Source organism: Mizuhopecten yessoensis, unplaced genomic scaffold (assembly GCF_002113885.1).
Source record: "Mizuhopecten yessoensis strain PY_sf001 unplaced genomic scaffold, ASM211388v2 scaffold9033, whole genome shotgun sequence".
Taxonomy (NCBI): Eukaryota; Metazoa; Mollusca; class Bivalvia; order Pectinida; family Pectinidae; genus Mizuhopecten; species Mizuhopecten yessoensis.
Window position 1 is genome coordinate 760,482 of NW_018407845.1, and position 14,586 is coordinate 775,067.

The following is a 14,586-nucleotide window of genomic DNA, read 5'->3' on the forward strand; positions in this document are numbered from 1 at the left end:
ATACCTTTTAATTCTTCAGAAGAAGTCGTTTGAAGTTTTTGACATATTTGACCCCTGTGACCTTGAAAACAGGTCAAGGTCATTTTCGTTCTTAAACTTTGTAGGGCTCCTACCAACGAAGCTTTCAGCCAAATATCATGACTCTAGGCCTGTCCGTTCTTCAGAAGAAGTTGTTTAAAGGAAAAGTTGACGGACGAGGACGGACGAGGACGGACGCACTTTGTGCCAGGTGAGCTAAAAACTAACGAAATTTGTTGCAATGACGTTTTCACTATGTCAAAAAGCACGATTGATAACAAATACAAATGTTGTTTCACCTGGATGTAACGTATTGACATGTGGCAACATTTCACAGCAATCCCCAGTGAAGGCAGGTGTCCACTTTAAAAGCCTACCCGTTATTGTAGACATTTTGAAGTGTTTAAAACATGACAATTCGTTGACAGGTGAATCATTCTGAATGCTATTCACAATTTGATATTTATATAAATACCAGAACATTTCTCTGACAAGTTGTCTGCTTCTGAAGGCATACATGTATGCATGAATAATTTATTGTATCTTTGCATATATATTTAAGTGCTTATACTTAAATGAAAACAGCATACCAATTAGCAGCCCTGTGACTCTGAAATTTTTAAAGTGTCAGACAAATAGGTAAAAAATAACATGAGAATACAAATATAACCAAGCTCCCATCCAAAATGATTTCAATCAAGTACCAGCTCCTAGACAGGAATCCTGGTGACTGCTGAGTGTCCTAACAGTTCACAAACAACAAGATGAGACTGTGTAGTACTAACACTGGTATGTCTTCAGCACTGTCTGGGTCTTAGACAATCCAATTTACTCCAGCTCAATTAAGACATCTTACAACATTCTTATGTAGGGATCTACTCTAGACTCCTTACAGATACTTATTTTTATTTATATATTTGTGTGGATTTACATGACTGCAGGAAAACTTGCTCTAAGTTGTCATTTATAATGCTCAGATCAATGTTGAATACATTGATATGAGTAAACAACTTCCCGTTTCGTCAGTGATTAACTATAGCCTCATTAATTGCTTCTTCTGTAGCCTGCGTCAGAATTTGTAGGTATGGGCGCAATATTGTCGCGACCTTAAGATGTCCTTGTAGGTGCCATAACATGTTCATAATATATGATATGTAACATGGCAATTAATTGTTTCAGAGAAATAGCCCAAATAAGTGTTAAAATAAACACTAATATAATGCATGCATCAGGACTATCACTCATATGTCTCAAGGTAGGTGGGAGTGGTGATTTTATTTCAAGAAGTTTCTATTTTGATTTTCACTTAATCCATACACTGTTTATTTTGGACAATAACAAATCTTTTCCTTTTTTTATTACCAAAATAGAAAGTCTTCCGTTGAAACTTTTAATCCAAACTTAACAGAGACTGGCTTTAACAAAGCATTGCACTTTACCTTTCTGTTAGAAAAACCAATGCCAGAACACAATGCATAATAACTATAAACTGAACACATAAAACAGACAATGGGACCCATCAATGTTCAGTTTCGGGAATATCAATGTTTTTTAGGACCTAAATGTTCATTTTTGAGTCACATTTAAGCCTTTAGATTGTAGCAACCTCTTTTTATCATGGTGAGATAGCCAAGACTGGTATTTACAAGTCAAATGATAGCACGCCATGAATAATGCATGTAGTCATTTAAAGGCATCAATCTAGCCCATAAAATGTCAGGCCTGCTCTCCTCATTGAAGAAGCACAAAAGCAACAAGCTATGGACTTGGGATAGAGATTGATGGGCCCCAATTGTCTGCTGGGAGACAGTAAGCCAGCATCCATCACTCCACATTCCTGGAAGGGAGATTGGACCCCATCCCCATCAGACCCTGTCTCCATAAATCCACCACACCAGTAATAGCCGAGGGCTGGGCACTAAGCTTACACCAGCTGCTTGGTATTCGGTGCAGTATTTCCCTCCCCTAACACTAACCCAACATTGATGGCTGTTGGCTGTCTGGTCAACAACAGACAAACAGACAAATCCCTCCCATTTCATTGCTAATAATTACTCACCCATTCAGAAGCAGTAAAATGGCAAGGCAGTACATTAAATGTAAGAGGGTGGCTCGGTTTACCCATGTAAACTAAATGCAGGAGCTGTTATCCTTAATTCTTCAATAACATCTGAATTCTTCAATAACAAGTTGAATTTAATTAAATATTATTGATAACATATCAGTCTGAAATAGTAGAAAAAAAATACCACTTGACCAATTACCTGTGACCTTGAACAGCAACCTTTTTATATTGTATGTGTGTATGTGAGGATTGGGAAACTGTTACTATGACCTTGGGCAGTGACCCCTGTTTATACTGTGTGTATGTAAGGGTTGGGAAACTGTTTTAGTGACCTTGGACAATGACCTCTGTTTGTATGTGCATAAGAGACGGTTATGGAACTGTTTCAGTGACCTTGGACCATGACCTCTGTTTGTATGTGCATATGAGACGGTTATGGTACTGTTTCAGTGACCTTGGACAATGACCTGTTTGTATTTGTGTTTGAGATGGTTATGGTACTGTTTCCGTGACCTTGGACAATGACCTCTGTTTGTATGTGTGTTTGAGTTGTTTATGGTACTGTTTCAGTGACCTTGGACAATGAGCTCTGTTTGTATGTGTGTATGAGATGGTTATGGAACTGTTTCAGTGACCATGGACAATGACCTCTGATTGTATGTGCGTATGAGATGGTTATGGTACTGTTTCAGTGACCGTGGACAATGACCTCTGTTTGTATGTGTGTATGAGATGGGTATGGGACTGTTTCAGTGACCTTGGACAATGACCTCTGTGTGTATGTGTGTTTGAGATGGTTATGGTACCGTTTCAGTGACCTTGGACAATGACCTGTTTGTATGTGTGTATGAGATGGTTATGTAACTGTTTCAGTGACCTTGGACAATGACCTCTGTTTGAATGTGTGTTTGAGATGGTTATGGTACTGTTTCAGTGACCTTGGACAATGTCCTGTTTGTATTTGTTTATGAGATGGTTATGGTACTGTTTCAGTGCCCTTGGACAATGACCTCTGTTTGTATGTGTATATGAGACGGTTATGGTACTGTTTCAGTGCCCTTGGACAATGACCTCTGTTTGTATGTGTATATGAGACGGTTATGGTACTGTTTCAGTGTCCTTGGACAATGTCCTCTGTTTGTATGTGTGTATGAGATGGTTCTGGTACTGTTTCAGTGACCTTGGACAATGTCCTGTTTGTATTTGTGTATGAGATGGTTATGTTACTGTTTCAGTGACCGTGGACAATGACCTCTGTTTGTATGTGTGTATGAGATGGGTATGGGACTGTTTCAGTGACCTTGGACAATGACCTCTGTTTGTATGGGCATAAGAGACGGTTATGGAACTGTTTCAGTGACCTTGGACAATGTCCTCTGTTTGTATGTGTGTATGAGATGGTTCTGGTACTGTTTCAGTGACCTTGGACAATGAGCTCTGTTTGTATGTGTGTATGAGATGGTTCTGGTACTGTTTCAGTGACCTTGGACAATGAGCTCTGTTTGTATGTGTGTATGAGATGGTTCTGGTACTGTTTCAGTGACCTTGGACAATGACCTGTTTGTATTTGTGTATGAGATGGTTATGGGACTGTTTCAGTGACCTTGGACAATGACCTCTGTTTGTATGTGTGTTTGAGATGGTTATGGTACCGTTTCAGTGACCTTGGACAATGACCTGTTTGTATTTGTGTTTGAGATGGTTATGGTACTGTTTCCGTGACCTTGGACAATGACCTCTGTTTGTATGAGTGTATGAGATGGTTATGGTTCTGTTTCAGTGACCTTGGACAATGACCTCTATATTAAGTAAATATAAGGGTTATGTAATTGTGTATGTGAGTTTGAAGGTAAACAACTGTTTGTACCGAGTAGTGTACTGGTTAACCCAGCCATATGGACACACTCTAGTCTCACACAGAATCCAATATTTGAAACAGGAAGAAGGTACTTAACATGTCTGACAGTCAATAACATGCTGTACACCAGTACAAGTAGAACTGGGGCTATACACAAACAGATGGAAAATCAATACACACCTTTTAGCATGTCATCTACACACAATGTAACAAAAAACTTACTAGGCATTACATTAATGTATGATTAATGGGGCCTGGTCTGTAATGAAATAAATGTAAGATTTATATGTGTCTAGATGCAGTGATATATAACACCTGTAACACGGACTTCATTTACTGCCCTGGTTGATAATAAACAGTCTTGACTTTACAGATAAAAGTGGAGCTATATTGTGTTCAGGTCTGTAGGTGTATTCAGCACAACACAATCTACTTTTAATAAACCCTATACACACAAAAAACGTGATTAATCTACGATAAATTGGCTCAGTCGGACTATTTATGAATCAACTGATATAAGATATTGTGATATGTGTCCATTCTCATGGTGTATCCCTTCTATACACACAATAGTTGACAATAGGTCAGGCCAGCACTGTGATGTTGTAACAGTGTTGTTGTCTGGCACACTGCCAACACCAACACACTAATTTATGTTCACAGATTATTTGAGTACAACATCATCAGGATACAAGTGTACAAGTACACCTACAGTAATGACAGCAAAGCCTAGAAACAATGCACTATCAGTGTACTGGTATGTTTTGTTTTTGTTATTCCCACTAAAGTAACAGCTCTGGACATCAAAGTCATTGCAGATTTTGTCAAAGCATTAGTACCAGCATGAATTAACATTTAGTAGCATTGTCTTATGTCCCTGCTATTTTATCTAGTTTTGCTGGAATCTGATGGATGAAGATTTGCGATGACCTATATATACTGACGACCAGTCACTCTACTTTAGGATCAGTAGGACAGGTTAACCAGCCTTCAGTTGACATGGCGATGATTTAGATTTATTATTGTAGCCACTTAAAAGTGAGGACAAACAGTTCCAGCTTCTGACTGGGGACCAAGGAGCCTAGGAACTGGTCGATAAAGTGCTGACAATAATGCTGACAATTATGCGGCAAGTCTTTCTCACTGTGCCTCCCATGGCGTCTATGAAAATGAAATAAAACTAAAGAATGTATGTAAGCGTGTATTTCCACTGCCATGTAAAAGTAGTTCATCAAAATGATACCACAAATACAGGCCCCAGAGCAAAAGCAAGATTTGTCTATATTAATTCTGACCTTGACATTTAACATAAAATGCTTGAACACCAACTCATTAAAACTAGCTTAGTCACTTAACATTTGTATGAAGTTTCATGGACAGATATGGGAAACACTGTAAGTTTACCCTTTTCATGACAGGCCATAACAAAGTTGCATCCGTAGATCAAACTAAATTATGACATCACAGCATCCCTCTTTATGTATGCAAGTAGTAGAAATTTCGTAAAATGAATTTCATTAAACTCAAAGTAGAGTGTACATTTTCTATCCTAAAAGGTCCTAAAAAGATACCAATTGCACCTAAAAATGTAAGTTAAATACTTCATATTAACCATTTGTTCTAATTAGGTAATGGTAAAACTTATTAATGTTGAAAACTTGTTTGGATGCAATTCATGTCAATATGAGAAATACTTGTGTCTGATATACTGTTCTGTCAATACAGACTTGTAGGTATGACAAACTGTACAGAAACCTAAACATCAATCAGAAACAGACATTCCTACTGACAACTAGGCAGTTCACACCAATCTTACAGTACATGATGTGGCTCGGGCTTATTACTCTCCTCTGGTACAAATACAGAGGTCACCTTCATCATTAATAACAACTATTCTGCTGTAAATTGCCATGGCTGTATGTGAAATTGTTTTCGTCTGTATTGAGTGCTCATCATTGCTGATAATCAATACTGCGTCACCATGCATGCTACCACCCACTTTGTCATCTGGTGCATGCAAGCCTGTGCCACCACTGTGTTGTAGCTTTACTCAGGGGACACCCAGTGTAATTATGGAAGCTCTATCCAGGCCTGAATCCCCTGGTAATGGATCAGATTATAGAACAGGAGATGTACACTGACAACAGCCGTCAATGATCACCGTCTAATCAATCAACAACTTCCACACACATTTCTAACCTTGAGCTTTTAATACTCTTGAACCTAATTACAACTATGACATTACTTTCCAGCTATCAAATAGCTGTATGCATAACTGAAACTTGTTTATTTGCACTTGATGGTGGCGACAGGAATATGCTAACATTCCAAACTACACAATGTCAAAATATTCTAGTTTCAAGTTCACTTCACATTACATCACCAAGTTCCGGCATGCAATGACTATAACAATAATCAGGGCTCTGAGTACTGCTGTTAACTATAGACAGAGATAGTTGTGGGGATACACAGTAGTTCACCAGTGTAACTAGTGCAGACAGTAATAACACTAATGGCAAACACTAACAATGACTTCTACAGTATTGACACAGACCAGATCAAAGAGGCACCATGAAACAACTATCATGTAATCGACAAAGTATTCGACCATGAACGTTTAATGTACCATGAACATTTCAGATCTACCACTGGTGCGTGTATGATAGATATAGCTGAATACAATGATCACTAACAACTCTGGTCAATTAGGACATTTTTAATTCCATCTCATTAACTATACATTTGAACAGTAATTACAGAATTAGCATTCCTCCCTGTAATGTTGGTTTGCCTTGCTGTTTACAGTCCGCTCTCATCGACTTATCACAGCCTCCTAACACATTTGTACCTGTAGATATTTTCAAATGACATATTTGGTATAATACATATTTATATGTACTTAAAAATACACAACTTTACAGCTTATTTTTTTCTTTCCTTTTCAATAGAAATTTAAACAAAGTGGGTGAACCTTTAAAACACTCTTGGAAATGGGGCTGAATAACATACGGCAGACAATACCACAAACTTGAAGAAAAATTCAAATGTTGATTTGGTAAATCGTGGCCTTGGACTACTCCTCAATATTTCAGTATTTTTAAAGGCAATTTACATTAAAATCTACAAGCTTGACACATGAAAACCAGGAGGTCAATCAAAAAGCAAGAAATGCCCTTAAATCATTTAAAAAAAACAGTTTGATTTGTATTTAGTAAATGGATTTTCTTAGGTCCCTGAGAAGCATATCTAATTGCTTACAAATGCTTCCAGAATAAACATTCATCATGAATACCGTTTTACAATTTAATCTTAGCCAAGTACTTAAGACCTGTTTGTTCCTCTACCAGCCCTTTTACATATCTAGCTTCTATGACCGGCTCTATTCCCAAACAGCGGAATAAATAAATTTAAAGTAAAGATTATGTATGTGAGCAGCCTATTAAGATCTTGTATACATATATTTTGGCTGTGGGGAAGCCTGTAGGTCAGCCAAGCGAACAAACAAAGGATTGATTCATACAAGATTAAATATTGACCCAAGTACCAGGTATTGAACCCTAATCTTCAATTGAAAACTTAGTGCCTTGGTAAGCTTATACACAAGGATATCTAAAAATAAGACAAGAACCAACTTGTAACCAGCCAGTTTATTCTGAAGGGATTGAATTTATTGTAAAGACTTAATCAAGTCATTCCAAAACACCTCCCAGAAATATACATCACATAAAGTCTCACTGGTTGTATCGCCTCATGACAAATATCATATATACCAGTACATTTTGTCATAAACACATAATCCACATTGTATAGGTCGAACATAACCATTGTATGTGATCAGCTTTCATGAATGCATTCATTTCATTTTCGCTAGACCAGAACTCGTACACTTCAATCAGAGTACCAATTCTTCAATTCTTGTTTAAGAAATCCATTGATAATACCAATTGATTTTTTTTCTACCAATAAAGAACTTTATATATGGAAGCAATTAGACAGTCTACGATCTTTGGTCCCACAACTCCGCCCCCTATTCCTGTCTAACATCCTTTCCACACCCCGACTGCCCTTTCTGTTCCGCTTCACGAACATCCTCCCCACATCCATATAAACAGATGAGACACCTGCCAGACAAATTTGCCAGCCTCAGACATTTGGTCAGGAACCCATCAACCAATCCTGTATTATTTTGTCACAGTGAAATCAATAGGGCTAAGGTTAACCTTAATACTTACTACATCTAAAACACCTACATAGGGACAGGACCTTAATTTCCCCCTTTCCCAGAGTGACGTAACCTAACTACATAATTTTGCCTTTTCTTATCCAATTAACATTATATCCGTCCCTTTTACCCCAGGTACACAATCTCATTCTTCTTTACTCAAGTAACATTACCTCAACATAACTTCCATACACCTTAACCAAAAAGGCATAGCCTCAATAATGTTTACCCTAGGGACATAATCCCAATATCCTTTACCCAAATGACACAAAACTAATTTTTATTTAACAGAAAGACAGAACCACTTGTAGTTACTTAATGGATATAATCTTGTACCTTTTTATCCAAGGGACATTACATAATACATGATTTACTCAACAGTCAGTATCTACCAGTTAATCCTCTTTACCCAAGGGAAATTCTCTCATTCCTGTACAATGTATTTTACACAGAATAGTCCCGCCGTTCTATTTGTAGCAAGTGGCCTTGACATTAGGATTTTCTGAAACCCCTATTGCACATCTACATATTTTGTAATTTGACTTCTGGATTCTTAGACAATCTTAGGAAATGAAAGTGTGGATGAAAGACAGACAGAAGGACAGATAGACCAGGACACATGCAGGGCCCTAATAAACTGATCGGGCCACAAATCTAGTTATTACCTTATCTTGACTACATGTAAGGATGGTTAAGAAACTAAAATGCTTTGTACCAGCATTTTTGAAAAAGGGGAAATTTGGGAGATAGTGAAATTAAATGAAGGTCAAAATCACCAAATGGAACAAAGGTCACTCATCGATTTCAATACATTTCATAGCCTACAATAATTTGTTAAATATCATAACCCTATACTACGGAAACTTGAAAAGTCAATGAAGATTTGATTATATTTGATCCCTGTAACCTTGAATGATTAATGTCCATTTTCAAACAATTCTGATAGCCCTCCATCCCAGCTGTCTCTTGGTCAGACATGATTACCTTAGGTCTTCTGGAACTAATATGTTTGACTTAGTGACCTTGACCTTTGACAGCATTCCATTCGTGATATCTGTGACCTTGAATGAAGGTCAAGCCAGTTATTTTAGCGACAGATGACAAAAGACTAAGATAGATGGCAACAGGTTACTTGAGCCTTGGCTCAGGTGACCTAAAACTGTACTTTTGGGGCCACCTTCGAAATATATGTTTGTTTGCAAAAACATACTGACATAAGCATAAATCCTTCTTAGTGAAAAAGAGGACAAGGGAGAACCCCCCACCACAACCTCCAGTGTACTCATTATCTTTACACTTTTATAACAACTATCATTTTGATAATTTGACAGTATGAAAGGAACCATTTAGAAAAAATAAATAAATACATAAATCTACAAGCACAGGATTAAACTTTTCCTGTGAAATCAGCAGGAGAAGTGTACATCCAATCAGCCACCAGGCTGTGTTGGCATGTTACTGACAAAGGGGCAAATACCCATTACAGGGTGGTAGATAAGGAGGACTCTACTGATAAGTGGGACAAGGCTGGTTCTGTTGGTACCTATCTTCTACAATAGACAAATCACAGGCCCTGTCATCTACACAAGTTAATGGTAGACAAACCACAAAGGCCACCATTTAAAATCTCTATAATGGTGACCTTGATTAAAAATATCTCACGATTACTGTCGATTACCATTCACAGACCGCATTATATTTCTGCATTCACAGAACTTTTTTGTGCAATATATGTACACAGTTGGAAGGTCAACCATGTGTATACAGATATGAATATCATAGATAAAATATCATATGACTGTGTGTATCTATAGGGGTTTAATTAGTGGTAATTGGTATCATGTTTATCAAACTTAATCACTTTTTTCAAATTTTACAAAAAGACGAGAATTAGTGGGGAGGGGAGGGGCGGTGGCGGTGGCGGGGGCTGGGGCAGGGATTCATAAACAAAGAAAGGTGAATTTGGGCCCTGAGCCAAGTGTGCATTTAACCTTTAACCTTAACGGATGACCACAAAAATTGAATTTGAATTTGATGTTACCATACTATGAGATTAATATTAACTAAGTCTGTGGAGAGGTTTGCGAGATATCTTGTTCAGACTTTTATTTCAAAGTGTGACCTTTGACCCTTTAACCTTGAATTCTCGACCATCAAATTCTAATTTGGTGTGGAACTTGATGCTATTCTACTTTGATCCAAATATAAACTAAATCAGGTGAGGTGTTCAGGAGATTGTACGCTAGGTCTTACTATGGACAGTCACAAGCACACTGAAAAAGTGATTACTGTATCATCCTCCCTACTTAGTGGTGGTATACTAACAGTTCAACAACATAAACCATCCATCACGAGTTGGGAAATCCGTTTCTAACATAACATTATGTCAGAAAAGCAATATATTATGCATGATTCCAGTTTCTGTGGGAAAGAAATTTCTGAGAATAATGGCATCACAAGGAAACTTCATTTGATGCATGCTGTTAAAGCATTGTGACATCATTTATTAACTGATGACCGCGGTTCAAGCCGTTACACCGAACATGTTCATCATTGCTGTTTACAAGGGTTGGAATTAGTTAAACACCTTCTAGTAGAAAAATGTGAATCAATCAAAAATCATAATTTGTGATCTACCAGGTACTTACCGAATGTGACTTTAAGCTTCTGTCATCTACCAAGCCCAAGAACTTGTCAGCCAGAAATTCAATTGGCTTCTTCTTGCTGCTGTTCAGACAAGCCTTGTCAACAATGGTTCGGAAATTCTGTAAAACCATAGAAACAACAATTAAGAGGATACAAAAAAACGAAGGTTTTAAGTATAAAATGCTTGTTCAAAACAGGCAACCAACATTTTCAGGTTTCATTTTTGGAAACTTTTGTTCAAAGATGATAAAGAAAAGTTCCAAGGTGAAACCTTGAAAACAATGATTCAAAGACGACAAACCTTATACATCATGATTCCAAATGAACTCCATAGTTAAAGATAACTTAGAATCAATCATTAACAAAAACAAAATATTAAAGACTAGAAAATGTCTGCATGACATGAATGCCCGTCACCATGTCACCCCCCCCCCCCCCATTTTATGGCAGGGCCAAAAAAATGGATGGTGGAATGAAAGTTTTTGAGAAAGCTATTTACCTTCAGACAAATTGCTGTACCAAAAATGACAATAGGCCATAACTACAAATGACATAAGGAAACAGATCTAATTACAACGAGTGAAAATTTGCCATTCCAAGAAGTACTTGTGTAAAAAACTTGACAAACGTAGGTGAAAGAGTATACAAGTTATTCCCCTGACAAAGTGATAAATGGTTAACAATTGGCAACTGTAGGTGACAAGAGTATACGAGATGTGTCAACAAAGGGCCACAACTCTGTATGTAATGAGGCATGAGACCTGCAGTATACGACACTCTACCAACCCAAGTTGTTATCTGGTATTTTCATACAAATTTGGTAAAAGTACGTGAGAGTATATAAAAGCCTCCTTTGGAAGTACAAATTTCAAAAGAGAAATTAAGACAAGTGGAGATTCATACATAACAAGGATAAAACATGTAGAACCCTGAAGCAGTTTGCCCACACATGGGTACATAAATTGGTCTACTGTTGTTAACTGCGGAGATAAAAGAAAAGCCGGGTTGGAGAGTACAGTTTGTATACTGTTTATGTCCTCCAGCACTCTACAGACAACAACTATAAAACCACTTTATTAGGATAACTTCTCAACCATGCTTTTCTTGCTTGTCGAGCGGAAGCAATAACCATTGAAAATTAAAGGAAAAAAATTCCCTAGACAATTCAGAATGCAGGTGTTAAACCTAGAGGGTAAATCTTCAATATCTGATTGTAAACCAGAAAGTTTAATCAAATTAAAAAGACAATTTGTCAACTTCAGATTAAACATGTGTAAACACATGAATAAATAAGCACTACCTTAGCCATGTGCAACACTGTGACAAGCCCAAATAGATCTAGCCTGACAAAAATCTAACGACTGTCTGAACCCACACTTTCCCTCTATACAGGGCAAGGGGTCAACTAGTAATACCCATCATTGTCTGAGCCCAGTACTTTCCCTCTATACAGGGGTAGGGGTCAACTAGTAATATACTGTCCGAGCCCACACTTTCCCTCTATACAAGGGCAGTGCTATTGCCAGAATGGCAGAAAAGATTTTACTCCAACCTATGCAAAGAACTGTAGGAATTGTTCCTTCAAGAATGTTTTTAAAGAAAATTGTATTACTCCACAAGAATTACATGTAATTAGATGTCCCGCCTGTCCCCGCTTTGAGCATAAGATTCAATGTGTCAAGCTTTTGAGTTGAAGTTTGGAATTTTACTTTTATAAACAAGTTTGGCAATATATCAACATGGAGGTATAAAAAGAACAAGTGCTAATTGTAATGGGAGCCGGCTATTACAGATGTCGCCAAAACTACCCCTCCATTTTGAAAAACAAATGTAAATAGGAGAACGGAAGTTGCAGTGCCATAGTACACGTACATACCAAATATAAGCGATAATCAAAATATGTGAATTTCAACCAAAAATGCAGAAGCCAGTATACGACGACCATCTTGTCAGATCAGAATACGGTTGCTGGGGTTGAGTTCACAGTGCGAAAATACACTTACATACCGATTTATAGCGAAATCGAACAATAACTTAATTTCGACCAATCAGAAGCCAATATACAGAGGCCATTTTGTCAAATAACAAGAGGCCCAATGGGCCTGCATCTCTCACCTGATATTAATCTCACACTTGTAATCTTAAAAGTAGACTAAAATACAGCTACAGGCAGAATATTAGTGTTTGATTCATAAGAACCTTTTAAAAGATTTAAACATATGACGCCTGTGACCTTGAATGTCGAACAAGGACAAAATATTAGGTTGAACAGAGTTTATAGTCGTCCAACCCAGCATGCTTCTGGCAAAATGTTGTAACCCTGGACTTTTTGGTTATACAGAAAAAATAATTTAAAGATTTAAACATATTGACCACTGTGACCTTGAATATGGGTGAAGGTCATTCACTTGGTAGTCCTTAATCCCAGCATGTTAAGTTAATGGCCAAATATCATCACCCCTGGCCTTTTGCTTATTAAGAAGAAGTCATTCAATGGTTTTAAACATATTCGACCCCTGTGACCTTGAATATATATGTCAAGGTCATTCATTTGAACTTGGTAGTCCTTCATCCAAGTACGTTACTGGCCAAATATAATCATCCTATGCCTCTTGGTTATTCAGAAGAAGTTGTATAAATATTTTAACATAGTTGACCCCTGTAACCTTGAAAATGGATGAAGGTCATTTATTTGAACAAACTTGGTAGCCCTTTATCCCAGCATGTTACTGGCCAAATATCATCATCCTAGGCCTCTCGGTTATTCAGAAGAAGTTGTTTAAAGGTTTTACACATATTTGACCCCTGTGACCTTGAATATAAGTCAAGGTCATTTATTTGAACAAACTTGGTAGCCCTTCGGGCCAGGTAAGCTAATAAAATGAATGTCATGGTTGAGTTTGCAGTGCCAAAAAAGACATGTACATAACAAATTTGACTGAAATCGAACAATAACTGAATTTCGACCAATCAGAAGCTAGTATAAGGTGGTCATTTTGTCCATTTCAGAAAACAGGTGTTGCGGCTGAGTTTGCAGTGACAAAATACACATACAGTGGAACCCGCTTATTATGATATTCTATTTGCCAGAGAAAAATATCATAATATCATAAGAAGTGGGTTCCACTGAACATATAAAATTTGAGCAAAATCGAACAATATCTGAATTCCGACCAATCGTTGTAACCCTAAAGTTGGTAATCATCATCCCAACTTACTGTTCCAAGTATAATTAGTCTAACACTTTGTTTGAGATATACTGGCATATATAATACACAGCTAAATGCAAAAACTTAACATTGAGGAAGATGCTGACAAAGTCACTGGACCGTAAAATATAGGCCACATTCAGCATATGATGCATGGTTTAAAATGCAATATGTCTCAAATAACTACAGTCCAAGTTAAGTTAGTCTAACACTTTAAATGTTTAAAATTCACATTCAGCAACTGATGCATGGATTGAGGTGAAGTTTATAAGACACATGTTTTTCGGTGACAAAAAAACAATAAAACTACCTTATTCAATATCTAGAATGCAGATTTAAGACTAAAAAGTATTTGAAACTAGCACCTCTGATTCTAAACAAGGAAAATGGAGAAATTTTGGCACACTGACTCCTTTGGGCCCCACCCTACAGCCCTTGCGGGTAGGGCTGGCTCAAAATTTTTCTAAGTATCAAACTGTCAACTCAGGGTTATAATTCCAATCAAGTTATTAACATGTAATATTCAAAGTATCATTTGCCATTATAAACCATAATAAATTTTGCCCCC

General features: G+C 37.3%; 1 protein-coding gene across 1 annotated transcript in view; it reads right to left on the reverse strand.

The window, feature by feature from the left end:
• The window catches only part of LOC110457157 (probable JmjC domain-containing histone demethylation protein 2C), a 201,331-nt gene that overhangs the window by 116,295 nt on the left and 70,450 nt on the right, over window positions 1-14,586 (reverse strand). The window contains exon 3 of the mRNA XM_021508271.1: window positions 10,812-10,928. Within this exon, the coding sequence (XP_021363946.1) occupies window positions 10,812-10,928 (117 nt within the window). The remainder of the gene's footprint in view (window positions 1-10,811; window positions 10,929-14,586) is intronic.